Here is a 15,821-nt window from a genome sequence, read left to right on the forward strand (position 1 = left end):
ATTGTGTTGATAGCATTCACTGATTTTCTTAGCCAAAAAAGAAAAAAAATTCCGTGTATATAACAAAAACATCCTTTATTCATCAGCTCTCCGGGTCAAATAATTCTAAATTCTGAATGGATAAGGTTTTCCTGTTGGTTGTCAGTGCTGTACTCACTCTTTGGTCTTCAGGACTCAGCTTGGACATCAGCATTTCTGTATTGTATGTGCTCCATTCCCAACTCCGGTTGATGAAATACTCCAGCATGGAAAGGGTTCTTAAAAGCCGATTCATGAGTTTTGTCATCCTGAGGTAAAGATCACATAGAAGCGAGTATCAGTGCACCACAGATGGCTGATTCCCTGCTACTCTATAGGGATATATGACAAATTATGTTTGAAAAAATATAAAAATTATTTCTTCCCACTTTTTCCAATTCCACATTAAAACTCTTATATTTCCCCCCTTCCATGTTAACACTCTGTTGAATGAAGGGAAGGGGATGAATCTAAAGGTGCTTGTTCTATCAGGCATTTTAATACCACTAAACTTCTTTTCCTCTTTTCTACCATCTCTTTCTCAAGAGTTGCAAATACTTTAAAAGCCTAGCCAGGTATCCACCCCTGATGACATACTGTTCATTCTTTGAATTCTGAGGTAGACAATAAGGAAATTTATTTCTCTTTTTTATTGTATGTTCTTGGATTAAAAAAAAAAAAAAACTAATTGATTCGAGGTCTTATATAACTTCTAGGCAGAAGTGGTGACTGTACTAGCGTCCAATGAACCAAAAACAGTTATTAACTGTAACGGAGATTTAAGGGGAAAATAGTTTATTTGTTAATAATTTACTCAGTTAGGCCTAGTGCTGATACTTTTAAAAAATATTATCTCCACTAATTCCCATAACATCCCTGTTAGGTAGGTATTTATCTGCATTTTTATGTAAACTTAAGAAAGATTAAGTGGCTGTGATAATATAATGTGTCAAAGCCAAAATTCCAACTCAGTTTTGACGGACTTCAAAAAGCCTCTGTAAACTCACCCCCTGTATCCCATTGCTTGAGATGGATCACATCTTCTAACCCCATGGTCAGGACCTGCTGTTTGAACTTCCCAACTTTATAACAATTTGTAAAAAAACTTTGTATTCTTTCTTATTTGATCCTCACAGTATGATTCTGTGAATTAGTCAGGGTCTATACTGTTTATCTTCATTTTACAGATGGATTAATAGGTTCAAGGTCACATGGCTAATGCTCAAGTCTAGATTTTCTGGTTACAGATCACCTTTGGCCTATAGAACATTCGATTTTTATCTTAATCAGTTAGGTTAATCTTGGTAATAGTTATTACTATAGTTGACCTCATAAAGACTTATGATGCTATTCGGGGAATTTGGTCCTATTTCTGGTCAAATCCTACTGCCCATATTCCTGATGACTCATGAGGTACTTCTCTCATGGTATCATGGGAAGTTCTTAGGCAAGGAGGTAGAATCAATATAAGCATCATAATAGGGTTCCATTTACTATTGTTATCTAACATCTTGGCTGTAGACTGAATATTTATGTCCTCCCACAATTCATCTGTTGAAACCTATTCTTCCTAATAGTGATAGCATTTGGAGAAGGAGTCTTTGGCAGATGGGTAATGCCCTTATAAAAGGGACCCCAGAAAGCTCCCTTGGCCCTGCCACCATGTGAGGACACAGAGAACATGGCTGTCTAGGAACCAGGAAGTGGGCCCTCAGCAGGTGCCGGATCTGCCAGCATCTTGATTTTAGACTTCTTAGTCTCCAGTACTGTGAGGAAATAAATTTCTATTTTTTGCAGGATATCAGTTCCCTGACCAGGGATTGAACCCGGGCCATTGTAGTGAAAGCCTGGAATCCTAGCTACTAGGCCAACAGGGAACTCCCAAATTTCTATTGTTTATAAGCCACCTAGTCTATGATATTCTGTTATAGCAGCCCAAACAGACTAAGGCAATCTTTATCCATTCTACAGCACTGACGTAATTGATAGGATTTCAATAGATTTAATTTTTAAAAAGAATCATTGCACAATGATTATATAGTATATATAATATATATATATATACATTGTATATATAATATTGTATATTATATATACAATGGTGTAACATTGTATATACAGGACTATATCAGCATAATAGTATTTTTTTAGAAAGAAAGAATACATTTATTACTCTCAGTAAAGATCTTCTCAATGCATACAATGCAAAAGCTATAAAGGGAAAGTGATTCATTTTATCTCATAAAATGTTTAAACTTCTTTGGTAATAATAGTGATTACTATATTCTATGCACACTTATGTAAAACCCTATGAAATAGGTATGATTACAATCCCCTTTTTACAAGTTAGGAGTTAGAGAAGTTAAGTAATTTAGGGCTCATATGGATAAATTGGTGAAGCCAGGATTTAAATATGTAAGTCTGACTCCAAACTCCATGCTCTTAATACCGGCATTATATATAGCTTCCCTTGTATTAAAAAAGCTTCATAATTAGAACTACAATATAAGAAACTGACTTCAAGTAAACACATGAAATATATATTTACACACACACACACAGAGCTTCCATAAATTAATAAGTACAACCCAATAGAAAAATAGGAGTATTACTCAGCCATAAAAAGGAATGAAATAATGCCATTTGTAGCAACATGGATGGACCTAGAGATTATCATATTAAGTGAAGTCAGACAAAGACAAATGTCATATAACTTATATGTGGAATCTAAAGAAAAATGATACAAATGAACTTATACAGAACAGAAATAAATTCACAGACATAAAAAACAAACTTATGGTTACCAAAGGGGAAAAACGGGGAGGAATAAACTTAAAATTTGGGATTAACAGATATACACTACTATATATAAAACAGATAAACAACAAGGACCTGAAAAAGAATATATATATATGTACATGTGTATATATGCATATATGTATATCTGAATCACTTTGCTGTATACCTGAAACACTGTAAATCAACTATACTTCAATAAAAAAAGAAAAATTAAAAAAAACAGGTGAGAAATAGAAGCAAACAACTCATACCAGAGAAAACACGAAAGTACAATACACAAATGAAAGCCCAGCCCCTCCAGCAATCAAGGAAAATGCAAATCAAAGTGACAAAGAGATGCTATTCCTTGTCATTAGTTTGACAATTCAAAATATTGATTTTTGCAAAGTATTAATGAGAGTGAGAAAGAACAGACTTGTACTCTCACTTGCTGTTGTGGGGGTGTAAATTGACAGAGGCTTCCTTTAAGGCAACCTGGTGGTAGTCATAAAATCCATATACTCTCCAATCTAGCAATCCTACCCCTCAGCCTCCACCCCAGATCTAGAGGCACATTCTAGAAAAAAAGCATGTTTGTTGCCCCATTGTTTGTAATAGCAGGGGGAAAAGACAGCACTAGCAGAATGACTTAAATTTTCATGGAACGTAAGTGAAAAAGTTAAAAGTATGTAGGATTGCTTTATACATACACAGAGAGTTATACATACACTTACCTCAAAGCAAAACTGTATATATGTCCATATATGGTTGTAAATACATAGACGATTACACACAAACACACATGGGGAAGGAAAGGGTCCAGAAGGATTCTAGCATTTTCTGCCATAAAGATTATTCTTAAGATTCCTATCACATAGCAAACCTAACCATTTTTCCATGAATATTACAATTTAATTTCTTACAAACAAGATACATACAGATTTTTATTGGGCTCCTTCCTCCTGTGTTTTCCTTTTGTACTTACCGAATTTTGCTCTTCAACCAGGTCTTCTTCTAACTCCGATATATTTGAAAGGCTTTAGCGTTTCTGCCAGGAATGTTTGGTTTTCCTTCTTTTCCCATCTTTATTTAATAAACCCCTCATACAACTATTTTCCCACAGACACAGTATCCCCTTTTCACCTTGCTCAAGAAGAAACTGAAAATTGAGTTATGAACGCTAAGTAAGGTCTCTGAAAATTTGGATAAACTCCACATTGTCTAAGTTTCAGTCATTTGCTCTGTTAATAAGGATGAAAATAAAACACGCTGAGAGAGACTTCTTCCTTTAAAAGGAGCTAACATCATGCTTCTGAGGCTTGATGGCAGGGATTTGCCTTTGGTAGTTATGATAATGATGACACATATAGTATTATTCAAGTGAGACAGGGGTACGAACGGACATGTCCTAGGTCACACAGCTGGAAGGTGACAAAGCTGCCTCAGCATCAACATACTTTCATTCGACCTTGTTCCCTCCACTCTCTTCACTCATCTCCAGGTGGCAGTAAATCCAGTTCTGGTTTCTCCAGATCTTTTCTCTGTCACTTCCTTTGAGACTACTTAAAATTCTTCCTTTAGCTTACATTTCCTCATTTGTAAAATTGGGATGATGAGAATATCCTCCTTGGGATGTTGTGAGAATGAAAATGAGATCATCATGCGCCATCCCTTGTGTGTATGTGAGGCTGTCACCATTGTACATTTTAAGATCATCTAACAATTTAGAAACTCCCAGGCACAGAATCTCAGTTGCTTTTCTTTGTAGGTGAATGATTACCCGCTGAATTCATCAAGCAAGTTCCTTAACATATAACTTAATTTATTATGACAAAGGATCTCTAAGGTAGGCTTTTCACTACTACTGCTTTGGTTGTCCCCTTATATATACAAAATCATAAATATATATGATTCAGTTGTCACCTTTCAACTCCAGGTGATGGGAGGGCTAAGGACTTGGGGCCCTAAACTTCTACGCAGAGACACTCCTAAAGCTATTGTCTCAGCTTCTCACCTGGGCTTTCTTCCCGTGAGCCGCAGATAGAAGTCATAGATAATGGCAGGGGCCCGGTGGCTGACTGCGTTCCAGTACTGGGTTGTGACGTTGTTGGTTGTGAAATCAGCCTTTGGCCTCCTGAAAGCTCTCTCAAGTGGAATTTTTTCAAAGGTTGCCAAGACTTGGATCCCTGGGGGAAAAAAAAAAACCCAGAATAAGTGCTAAGTCTAGGAGCATATAAACCCACTGTAGTGGATGGCATTTGCAATGGGTCAAAACAATAAATAATAAGGATTTGTTATGTAGAGTCACGAATCAATTTCTGAGAATAATATTAAGATTTTTATGCCGGGCAAGTGGTCACCTGCAAAATCAAACAATTTGAATAGGTTAAGAATTTGGGGGCTTCCCTGGTGGCGCTGTGGTTGAGAGTCCGCCTGCCGACGCAGGGGGCACGGGTTCGTGCCCCGGTCCGGGAAGATCCCACATGCCGCGGAGCGGCTGGGCCCGTGAGCCATGGCCGCTGGGCCTGCGCATCCGGAGCCTGTGCTCCGCAATGGGAGGGGCCACAGCAGTGAGAGGCCCGCATACCGGGGAAAAAAAAAAAAAAAGAATTTGGTCCTTCTCTTGAAATCTTTACTCTAAAACAACTTCTTGGCGAAATAGTTTTAGTCAGTACAGTGAAGTATTGTTCAGAAAAACTTAAATCCATCATTCAATTTCAAGGTTATCTAATCTATTCTAAAGCCCAAGACAGAGCCTAGGGGTGTCATTTCCTTGGTTGGATCATTTACTTGCAGGAAAATTAGGAAAGTTTCTTGACATTTTACTTAAACTTTTATAAAGATTTAAGTAAAAGAGAGAATATAAAAGCAGGACTCCTTTGTGTTGGTTCACTTTAAATACCAGTCTTTTACTTCTTTGGTATTCCTACTGCTCTGGAATATGTCAGACTCAATTGTTTTACTCTTGTCTCCAGAGTTTTTTAAAATAATAATCTTTAAAAAAAATTATTACTTATATAAAACCTAGTTTAAAGCTTTTAGTGTACATTTGTAAATCCAATATGTCTTTTCAAAAGGTATTCATTCGTTTGAATTCAATTTTGATTTTATATAGAATTTTCAAAGAATATGCCTAAGTTCATTACTCAGTTATGTTGAAAGCTATCAGTTACTATGGTAATATGATTACTGTCCCATAAAAGATACTACCTAGAAATCTGTATGAAAAATATATACCCTATACAGAAAATATTATCTGATTCCTGGGTCTTTTCCTCCTAGAGGGATTCATGTTAACTTTCAGGAATCCCTAGTGGGTGGTCATTACACATTCAGGAGACCTATCAATACTTCTACATCAGGCTCCAGCTCCCCATATGAACTGAGTAAATCATTAACTCTCTCTGGGCCTTGTGTGCCAAATAAAGTGAGCACACTAGATTATTTTTAAGATCACTTTCAAATATTATTATTCCACAAAATAGATAGTAAACAGTTTCAGCACTGAAGAAGACTATTTTGAATCTCAGGAATGGATTTTACATGTAGCATCTTTTTATTTAAGAGTTTAAGTATCTTGGGGACTTCCCTGGTGGCGCAGTGGCTAAGAATCTGCCTGCCAATGCAGGGGACATGAGTTCGAGCCCTGGTCCGGGAAGATCCCACATGCCGCGGAGCAACTAAGCCCGTGCGCCACAACTACTGAGACTGCATGCCACAACTACTGAAGCCTGTGCGCCTAGAGCCTGTGCTTTGCGACAAGAGAGGCCACCCAATGAGAAGCCTGCACACTGCAATGAAGAATAGCCCCTGCTCGCCGCAACTAGAGAAAGCCCGCACACAGCAATGAAGACCCAACGCAGCCAAAATAAATAAATTTTAAAAAAGAGCTGTTTTTTAAACAAAGAAAAGTTTAAGTATCTTGGTTGCTTCTACTAATGCCTCTTTTTATAGTGATATCTTAATTCTGTTACTGAGGTAGAGGAGATTTATTTTTATTTCCAAATATTGTCAGAATTATTTAGCTATATGATCTAAATAACCGGATATATTAGCTAAAGAGCTTTGATGGTAGTAGATAATTTCATTTTACTTTTACTGAAGTAATAACTTTGCAAATAGAATAGCAGAGCAGAGTGCTCTGAATTGGAAATCAGATTCTAACAAATTAAGCATATTTGATTTTTTTTTCAACATCTAGTAGCTAAACAATTAGATGATCTAAAAGTTTCAAATATTTGTTTCAAATATTTGCAAGAAAATCAACTTTGAAATTGACAAAGGAGAGTACAAGTTTGGTTAGCTAATTTTCTATTATATGCAGGATTAATTCAACTCAACAGGATACATTCAAGGTTACACTATGGCTGACAGCATAAATTAATAAAGAGTATCACTGACTCAAAAACACGAGTTAACATTATTGAACTTTTCTAAATCTACTTGGCCATTGATCATGTCACATTCTCAGCGATGTGGCCAGGGTATGAGGACAGTGTTCATGAGAGCAGTGGCTCAGCAGGAGGTGTATTTTATCACTGACATTGCTTATAATTGCTGACTTTTACTTGGCTTTATTTATTTTTTAAATGTCTATAGCCAATGGACCCCTTATTGCTTACAATCTTGCAGCTATCCCACTGGCCCCTTTCTTTGGTATACCACAGTACATCCTAATTAATTCTTACACATTTACAATTTGCAATTATTTTTATCTCTTTACCTATGTTTTGTCTTTTCCCCCATTAGACTCTAAGCTCCATGACACACTTTGTCTATTTTTTTCCCTGTGGCAGACCCTAATCATGAGTGAGCAGACTCTCATAGTTATATAGGTACATCATTATAGGAACTTACCCATTTTGCCCCAATTACAGGGATTGAGGTTGCCAGACGTACAGTGGTAGATCAATGTTGACTTAGGTCTGGAAAACAAAAGTTAGACAAATACAACAAAATGGAGAACTAATGAAAAAAAGATAAGGGAAAATAACATTTAAACAAGGTTTTTTCAATAATTCCCATGACTAAGTCACCCTACGCAACACTTCCATCTTTTGTTCCTTCTTTGGGTTAATAAGCAAAATAGAAGAAGACTAGGAAAAGTGCAAGAGTGTGTGTGTGTGTGTGTGTGTGTGTGTACATGTGTATGAGGAAAAAAATCCCAATAGGTTGACATACTTATGGAGCAAATGGAGGTAGCATGACGATGAGAAAGCAGATCATGTTTCTAACTTCTTGACATCTTTATTGGGCAAAAATATGGGCCATGTTTTTTCCTAAATCCAGTGAAGCTCTGTTGGATTGGAAAACATCTAAATATCTAACTTCCAATAATTAATAAAAATTAACTTTGTTTACCTTTTACTAACAAAGCTAGATATACAAACAACCTATTATTTTTTCCTTTTACTAGAAAATCCCGCCCACCCCCCCACGCCTCCCCCGCTACACACATGGTGATCTGAACTTTTGGCATTTATTGGGAACTGAGGAGTTTAAAAAAATATGCTCTCATTTCATCCACTTTTATCTCCTTTGCCTTAAGAAAGGAAGCTGTATTTTAGATTACTGAATAGAAAGAAAAGCATTTTGGTTATCAAGAATTAGATGGTTAAATGATTTGAAGAATTTAATACTTTATGATCAACCAAGTACTAACCAGTATTTATAAAACAACTTAATGCATGTATGATGGCATAATTGGAACTGTGAAAGATTGAAATGGACACCCTCTCACATTTGGGGTCTTCCACAATAAAATGCATATATATATATATTTAAATAAATTTATTTATTTATTTATTGGCTGTGTTGGGTCTTCGTTGCTGCGCATGGGCTTTCTCTAGCTACGGCGAGCGGGAGCTACTCTTCATTGCAGTGTGCGGGCTTCTCATTGTGGTGGCTTCTCTTATTGAGGAGCACGGGCTCTAGGAGCGCAGGCTTCAGTAGTTGTGGCACACGGGCTTCGTTGCTCCGTGGCATGTGGGATCTTCCCGCATCGGGGCTCGAACCTGTGTCCCCTGCATTGGCAGGTGGATTCTTAACCACTGCACCACCAGGGAAGTCCCAAAATGCATGTATTTTGAAAAGGTGCCTAACACAGTCACCCTCCTTCTCATCAATTCTTTGAAAGCCAGCTTATGCATCCACACCTGTGAACTGCCGTGTACCATCCTACAGCCAAGGTGAGATTGACGACTATATCTGCTGGAATTAAATCTGCCACAGCCATCGGAGTAGCTCTTATGGACCGAAGAAACCCCTTCCCAGCCTGCACAGGAAAAAGGACACAAAATATATATTTTTAATTAAGTTATTTGGCTGCGTCAGGTCTTAGTCGTGACACGTGGGCTTTAGAGCGTGGGCTTAGTTGTCCCACAGCATGTGGGATCTTAGTTTCCCGACCAGGGCTCGAACCCTCATCCCCTGCATTGAAGGTGGATTCTTAACCACTGGACCACCAGGGAAGTCCCAAGGACATAAAATATTGAACCAGGTCTTAAGTAATAGCCGGGATTAAAGTATACATCAGACAGGTAATACGAATGCTGTTAGTGATAACGGCCAGCACTGATCACTGCTTACTAGGTCCCTGCGCCAAGGCTGACTGCTCTCAGCCCGTCCAACCTCCCAGCCGAGTTCATCTTAAGTGCCACCATTGCCAAGAACCGCTAGGGGTTCTCAGGTTCCTTTCAGAGTGAAATTCCTCAAACTTGTGAGAGGTTTAATGTATTTGGTTAATTAATAAACAATAAGAATTAGGGTTCCCAAATTCCCCATTAATTTAGCTTATCATTTCTTAAATGATGTTGTTTTCTGCTAGTGCCTACTAATTTACAAGCAATAATAGACACTAAATGTTTAAGAAACATTTTTTAAAAATTAATAAAATTCTACTAATTGACAAAACTTTTTTTATCACTTGGGGAAAAACCCACCATTGTTTACTTTTTGTTCGGTATCTTTGTTTACCTCACAGATCACTGATGTTATACAGATGTAAGAATTGGGAATTGTTCATGTTAATAAATGTTGTGCCAATAAATACAGAAGTCAGTTAATAAATTAAAAGTCACATTTAGTGACTTTATAAAGTATTTGATTATTTACACCCTGTATGTTTCCAACATCAGTTTGCAGTGGTTAGCACTTTCTTCTGTTCCTAATTTCTGTTTTCTTGTAACTGATTTCCCTTCCTTTGGACATAGGAAATCAGTCTGGAAAATTTTAGAAAATTTGAATTAATGTGCAGCTTTGTAAACAATGTAATAAAACTCACTCTTGGATCATGTTAAAATAGATATGTTCTAAGTTACCAAATGTTCACCCCAACTAAGCCTCAAGAGTTGAAGGCAGGTAGGGAACAGAAAAAGAAAGAAATCAGAAAGTTCATTGTCGTTGTGATTGACAAGTAGTTATAATTCACTGTCTTATATTTGTATTGTAGTTCATGTTGGATCTAGTTCTGAGAATAACAAAAGCATAGTCTGAAACATGAGATCCCTAATAAGATTTAAACTCATTTAAAGAGTTCAAGTCCTGTTCATTGTCCTAAAGAGTAGAGTTGTGGTTCTGGCCCTAAAATGCTTCAGTGTGAACTGGGAAGCACCACAGCTCACTGGATCAGTCTCCACTGCAGGGAGACACACACAAAGTGCTGCCAACCCAGAGGAATGCTTGATGTTTCTCCTGGTCTGTGAGAGTATTATTGTTGAAAAGTGTTTCCTATAGTCATCAGTTTTTATATTTGAAAAATTTGCTCCAATTGGTAGTTTTCTTTCTTGTATCTGTTAAGAAATTGATGTTGATATATTTTATGAATTTATATAATTTCTATCCACATGCACATAAATTTAAAAATCTTTGGGGTATGAGTTCTATTTCATCCCTAATTCAAGCTACGGTTAAAGAGCGAAAAGGGGGAAACACCCCCATCTTGTGTTAACTAAGGGGAAATACAGGCATGGTACTAGATGTTCAAAAGAGTTTCCAAAAATAAAACTCCTAGGTAGTAATTGATGATATCACAATATTTCTGTTTTCCTGATAATGATATCCACACATAACTAAAGTAATTTCATTCTGCCTCTATTTTCCAATCAGCAAAATTGAAATAAGTTGCATCAATTGTGGTTAGTAAAGTAACGCTTACGGTTTTGCATCAGTGAAGCTAAGCCAACGCTAGCATTTTGTTACTATCCCTCCACAACTTTTCAAGTAATTATTTCCACGCCATTATACATACCGCAACAATGAGCCCGGTAGGTCCATTTACGTTATCAACCCAACCCTAAAAAGAAAAGAAAAAAAAAAGATCTCTAATTGGTTCCACATGTCAGAAAATCCTAATATCTTTGGAACATCTGCAGTCTAATCTTAATAAACTTCAAACAAGAGCACTGAGACCCCAGCCGATAGAACTGTCTAATCCAGTATTTCTAAGATTTCAAACAGAGACCAATGAGAAAGCACTGGATATTTTCTGCACTTGGTTTGTGCAAGAATTAAAATTCTGCCAGCATTTATTTCATAGCAGGAATCATGGATGTTTGCAAGTTGTTTATGACATCTTATGAACTAAACTGGATCACATCTTAAATATCATAATCTGCTAACCAATTCATTTTCCCCACCTGGGCCTGATTTTAACTCCTCAGGGGAACATTTCAAACACAGTTTGTAGGAAATGTCCATTTCTTGACAATTTTAAGAGTCATAGCATCTTTCGTTCTATCTATGTATGTATGTATCTATCTGTCTATCCAGCTATGTATCTATCTATCTATCCATCTGTATTAGCTTGCCTACAGATGTTAGAGGAAAGATTATATTTAGGAACAGTTAGAGACAAATGTCTCTTTGAGTTTGTCTCCTAAGCCCTAAGCAAGTCAGTTGACCTCATTATGTCTGTTTCTTTATCTGTGAAAGTCAAAAATGTGTGTGTAAAGTGGGAGAGAAGACAGGAGAAGTTGAAGGGATTAATATTAGTTGAGCCTTTTGCTAGGGACCAGGCATTGCACTAAGCACACCTCATACATCGACTCATTTGATCTACCCTCCACAGTGGGTGGGATTAGCCCAGTTTTACAGATGAGACAGCTCAAAAGCCTGCATGTCAGTAAGTAATGGAGCTTGGATTTATCTGGTGCAAAAGCTTTACAGAATTCCTTCAAAAAAGATGGTATAATTCAAAGTACTTTCTAAAAGATATAGCAGTATACAGAGGTAAAAATTATTATTCCTAAACTGAGGACTTTTCTCTGAGCTTCGTGATTCCTATTTACCCTGGCAATTGTAATACTACCAATTTGGCCATCAAGAACATTCTGCTATATTTAAACTATAGTGGGGAGGCCAAGAAATAAAACTATTTCCCATGGCAATTTTGAGACAAGAGTTAATGAGAAGCTAATTTAAGATGCCGCCCAACTCTAGGACAGTCAGTGTCACACTCAGAGGAGCCCCATGCTGAATAAGTCCTGAACCGAATGTAGACTTCTGTCCTAATATAATGGGCTCACACTTGATTTGCTGTACTTAGCTATACATACTAAAAAGAAAAAAAAAAAAAGACATCAAAGAGTAATTGGGCTAGAAGGATGCTGGTTTGGAAGCAAAGTGTGGAATCCAGGCGAGTGGGCTTACTGGGAAAGGCTCCTGCCAGGTTGCTCCCACGATGGAGGGCCGGATGATGGCAATATTGAGCTTGCCGCTCTCCTGCTGCACCACCATCTCTCCCAAGGCCTTGGTGTAGGTGTACGTATTGGGCCGATCCCCGATCAGCTTGGGTGTGATCTCATCAATAATAGCATCGTCTAACCACCTGAAGGTAGTCAGAGTAAAAAAGAATTCTAGCAACATAGGTTAGACAATAGACCAAAAAAGAAACTGTGAGACATCGACAATCAAACAAAACTTCCCCCTTCTAGCTTGAGTTCTGGAATTAGGAACTGTCAGAAGACACCAAGGCTTGAGTGTATACCTGTCCAAATGATGCATGATGGATGATTTCTCTGCTCTCCACTGCTCAGCCCAATATTACTAGTCGAATCCTACAGCCTCCTGCCTCGATAGATCTATCCAATAGCTATTCAGTCTGCTACTTGATCATATAGACTCAGTCTCTATCTTCACTTATTTTCTCTCAGCAGGAATGTAGGTACGTTCTGTGAACCTATGAAGGTACGTTCAGTGAACACATTGCGAGGGCTAGTCGGGCACCTGGCAGCAGGCTGGCTGCCCTGGTCATGGGCTTGAGAGTCTGTCCTCCGAGGCTCATGAGTGGCAGTGCCACTCAATTCACTGTTGTCCAGTTAGAACCTATGGCACCCATCTTGAAACCTTCAGCTTTGAGTTTTTTAAAAATTCGACTCAATGCCTCAAAAAAGAAAAGCAACTCCACTTAGCAGACTTACAACATTTTAGCAAATCTATGCACTGTATTTTGAAAGTCTGTTTAGAGTCTATGCTAATAACTGGGTAATCATTTCCAGAGATTTCCAATGAGTTCTGAAGAGCTCTTATAACTATTAATAGTCTGTCAAGTGGAGTGAGAATAGCACTGTGAAGCAGCTTTAATAGAGTGATTATTGAATACCTTCACTTACACGAAGACCTGTATCACGAATAACTGAGTTACCATGGCATTAGCCTAATCTTTTTTTTTTAAAAGACGTTAGAACCATTTTGACAATCCCAAAGTCTATCTGATCTTCTCTAAGAAAGCAATCAAATTATTGTCAATTAAATATTGAATGTTTCTTTTAGCTGGTAGATCTATTTGGCTAAACTTTTGATATAAAATAGTTTTTAAAAATTAGGCTATATGTCAGTGTGATTTTTATAATCCACGTGTTTGGTACATTCATTCCTATTCTATTGGAACCGGCGTAATCATACGATTTTGATTGCAGAAAAATCTTATTAGAGGTTATCGTCTTCCTCCCGTGACAAACTGTTGAGCATTTAAGATGTGCTTAATGCCAAGACTTATTCAGAAACACGACTCTCAATTTCAGTAACTCTCTGATATTGCAGAGGAACATGAGCACTGCCTGTGATGGTTTGGTTTTCCCTGCTTTGCAGCTACTTGTGCTGGGTACTTCCTAGCCTAGTATGAAATGCCTTGTGGTATCAAATGCCTTCTGATTTACCCTGAAACCGGAAAGGTTGAGAAGTTCCCAGAATTAAAAACAACTCCAAATACTTAGAAAAACAGAAGATATTTCAATTATATAGTCACCCAAGTGTTGGGAGAGAGTGAGGGATAATGCAGGCACTTCTCTATCTTTCTAATAATGTTATCTTTACCTCACCTTATTTGTGGGTCAGCAGTGGATTAACTGACCTAAGACCATTTTCTTTTTCGCCTGCAAAAACATCAGGTTACAAACACTGGGTCAGAAGAAATACAGCCTAATTTTATTAAGGCTGTAAACACAGACAATTCTAAGAAAACATCGGAAGCCAGCGATGCTAGGATTGTACGTCACATGGCTGCTACCATGCGCTGTTATTGCTGTTGGTGTGCATGGAAAGGGCAACACCTGGAGGCTTCCCCAAGTTTGGTGAGTTAGCTCCTCTTAGAAAATACTGGTCTCATAGGTTTCTAAGAACACAAAGCAAAAGAATTTGTCGTGTTCTGTAGATGGTCTGCCTCTACTATTTGTACCTCCCCCATATTCTACTGTATCATCTTCTCATTTCCTCCATTTTCACTTATGAAAAAATGGCAATAATTATAGCTGTTATAAATTTTCAGGTTATATGAAGACAAACAGGAATATTTACAACTACACTTAGAGCTATTTGATAAAACAAAATGAGCCAACCAATCTAAGACCTTCTATTTTTAGGAAAACAACCAAGAAGGATATAGCTACAAAGGTAATAGTTGGCTTAACAATATCTTTTCTAATACAGCCAAACAGACCATATCTCATCCGGCCATTTCCCAGGTTTGAAGAGGAGATTAATGTAACAAATATGCACAGCCATTGGTTAAGTGATGTCCTTTCCAGGACCTAAAATCAGTTCATGCTCTTCTTTACCAGAGTTTGAGTTGCTGCTGTTCTTTGTTCTCGATCAGTTTTTAAAATAGCGAATAAGTTAGCCTGGAAAAATGACAGCATATAAACCAAAGAAAATTTCTGAAATTAAAGCCAATGTCCTTCAGTGTACTCAAGATGTCTGAACCCATGGGTTCCAAATACTAAACTTGTACTTAATAGCTTCAAAAGAAGCAAAAAGTTATTGAAGACTTCAGAAGGCTGTGTGTGTCACACACACACACACAATTTCCTCTTAATATTACTTTTTTGATTTGAAACTTATTTATTCAATCTCCTAATATCATTAATTTCATAATTTACATATTTACTGAATGAAAGAGCAAGAGTAATATGTATTTGCCTCCTAATTTTCTTATGCAATAAGCAGGGCAAGCTAGATATACCTAGAAGTATATCGGAAAAGGTGTCTGGGAGTAAATACTGGACACACTGTTTCATGGTAGCCTTTGATCTCTTTTCTCTCATCTGGATTATGTTCTTCCCTTGATTATCATGCCGTATGTTCTCGCCTATGTGTCTGTTTCCCCACTTTACAATGAATCCAGAAGGGATTATGTTTTTTATGTTTTTTATCTCTGTGTCCAATCACCTTTCTGCCCACAGGAACGAGCTACCTTATTCAGTAAATGTGTGTCCTCCCGCAAGACAGTCTTGATTGGCCAATTTATGTGCTGGCAAAGGTTTGGGAAGCTGAGATGGATAATGATAGGACAGAATGGGTGAACCCAGAAGGAGGTGGGGCTGTAGGGAGACTGTGGGCAAGTGAGAGAGGGGATGTCTTTGCAGAGAATGAAGAAAAATTGGAAGTTAATGTCTTGCGGCAGTGGTGAAAAGTGCTGGGAAGCTTAAAGGTTGACCAACTTCAGTTTGGCAGAGTTGGCTTCAGAATGAATTTAACAGGATTCAAAGTAAATATGAACCTTTTATTGGGGAAAAGGGTATATCTGAGCC

The 15,821-nt window shown here is 37.6% G+C and overlaps 1 protein-coding gene across 4 annotated transcripts in view; it reads right to left on the reverse strand.

Annotated features, from left to right (window-relative positions):
* FAR2 (fatty acyl-CoA reductase 2) overlaps positions 1–15,821 on the reverse strand; it is a 154,182-nt gene that overhangs the window by 5,692 nt on the left and 132,669 nt on the right. For all 4 annotated transcript variants that reach the window (XM_082636482.1, XM_082636481.1, XM_082636480.1 and 1 more), the window contains exons 5-10: positions 12,445–12,622; positions 11,045–11,089; positions 8,952–9,070; positions 7,654–7,721; positions 4,811–4,982; positions 158–287 (exon numbers count right to left, since the gene is read on the reverse strand). In XM_082636482.1, the coding sequence (XP_082492608.1) occupies positions 158–287; positions 4,811–4,982; positions 7,654–7,721; positions 8,952–9,070; positions 11,045–11,089; positions 12,445–12,622 (712 nt within the window). The remainder of the gene's footprint in view (positions 1–157; positions 288–4,810; positions 4,983–7,653; positions 7,722–8,951; positions 9,071–11,044; positions 11,090–12,444; positions 12,623–15,821) is intronic.

The sequence above is a fragment of the Mesoplodon mirus genome, assembly GCF_964341445.2.
Source record: "Mesoplodon mirus genome assembly, chromosome: 11".
NCBI lineage: Eukaryota > Metazoa > Chordata > Mammalia > Artiodactyla > Ziphiidae > Mesoplodon > Mesoplodon mirus.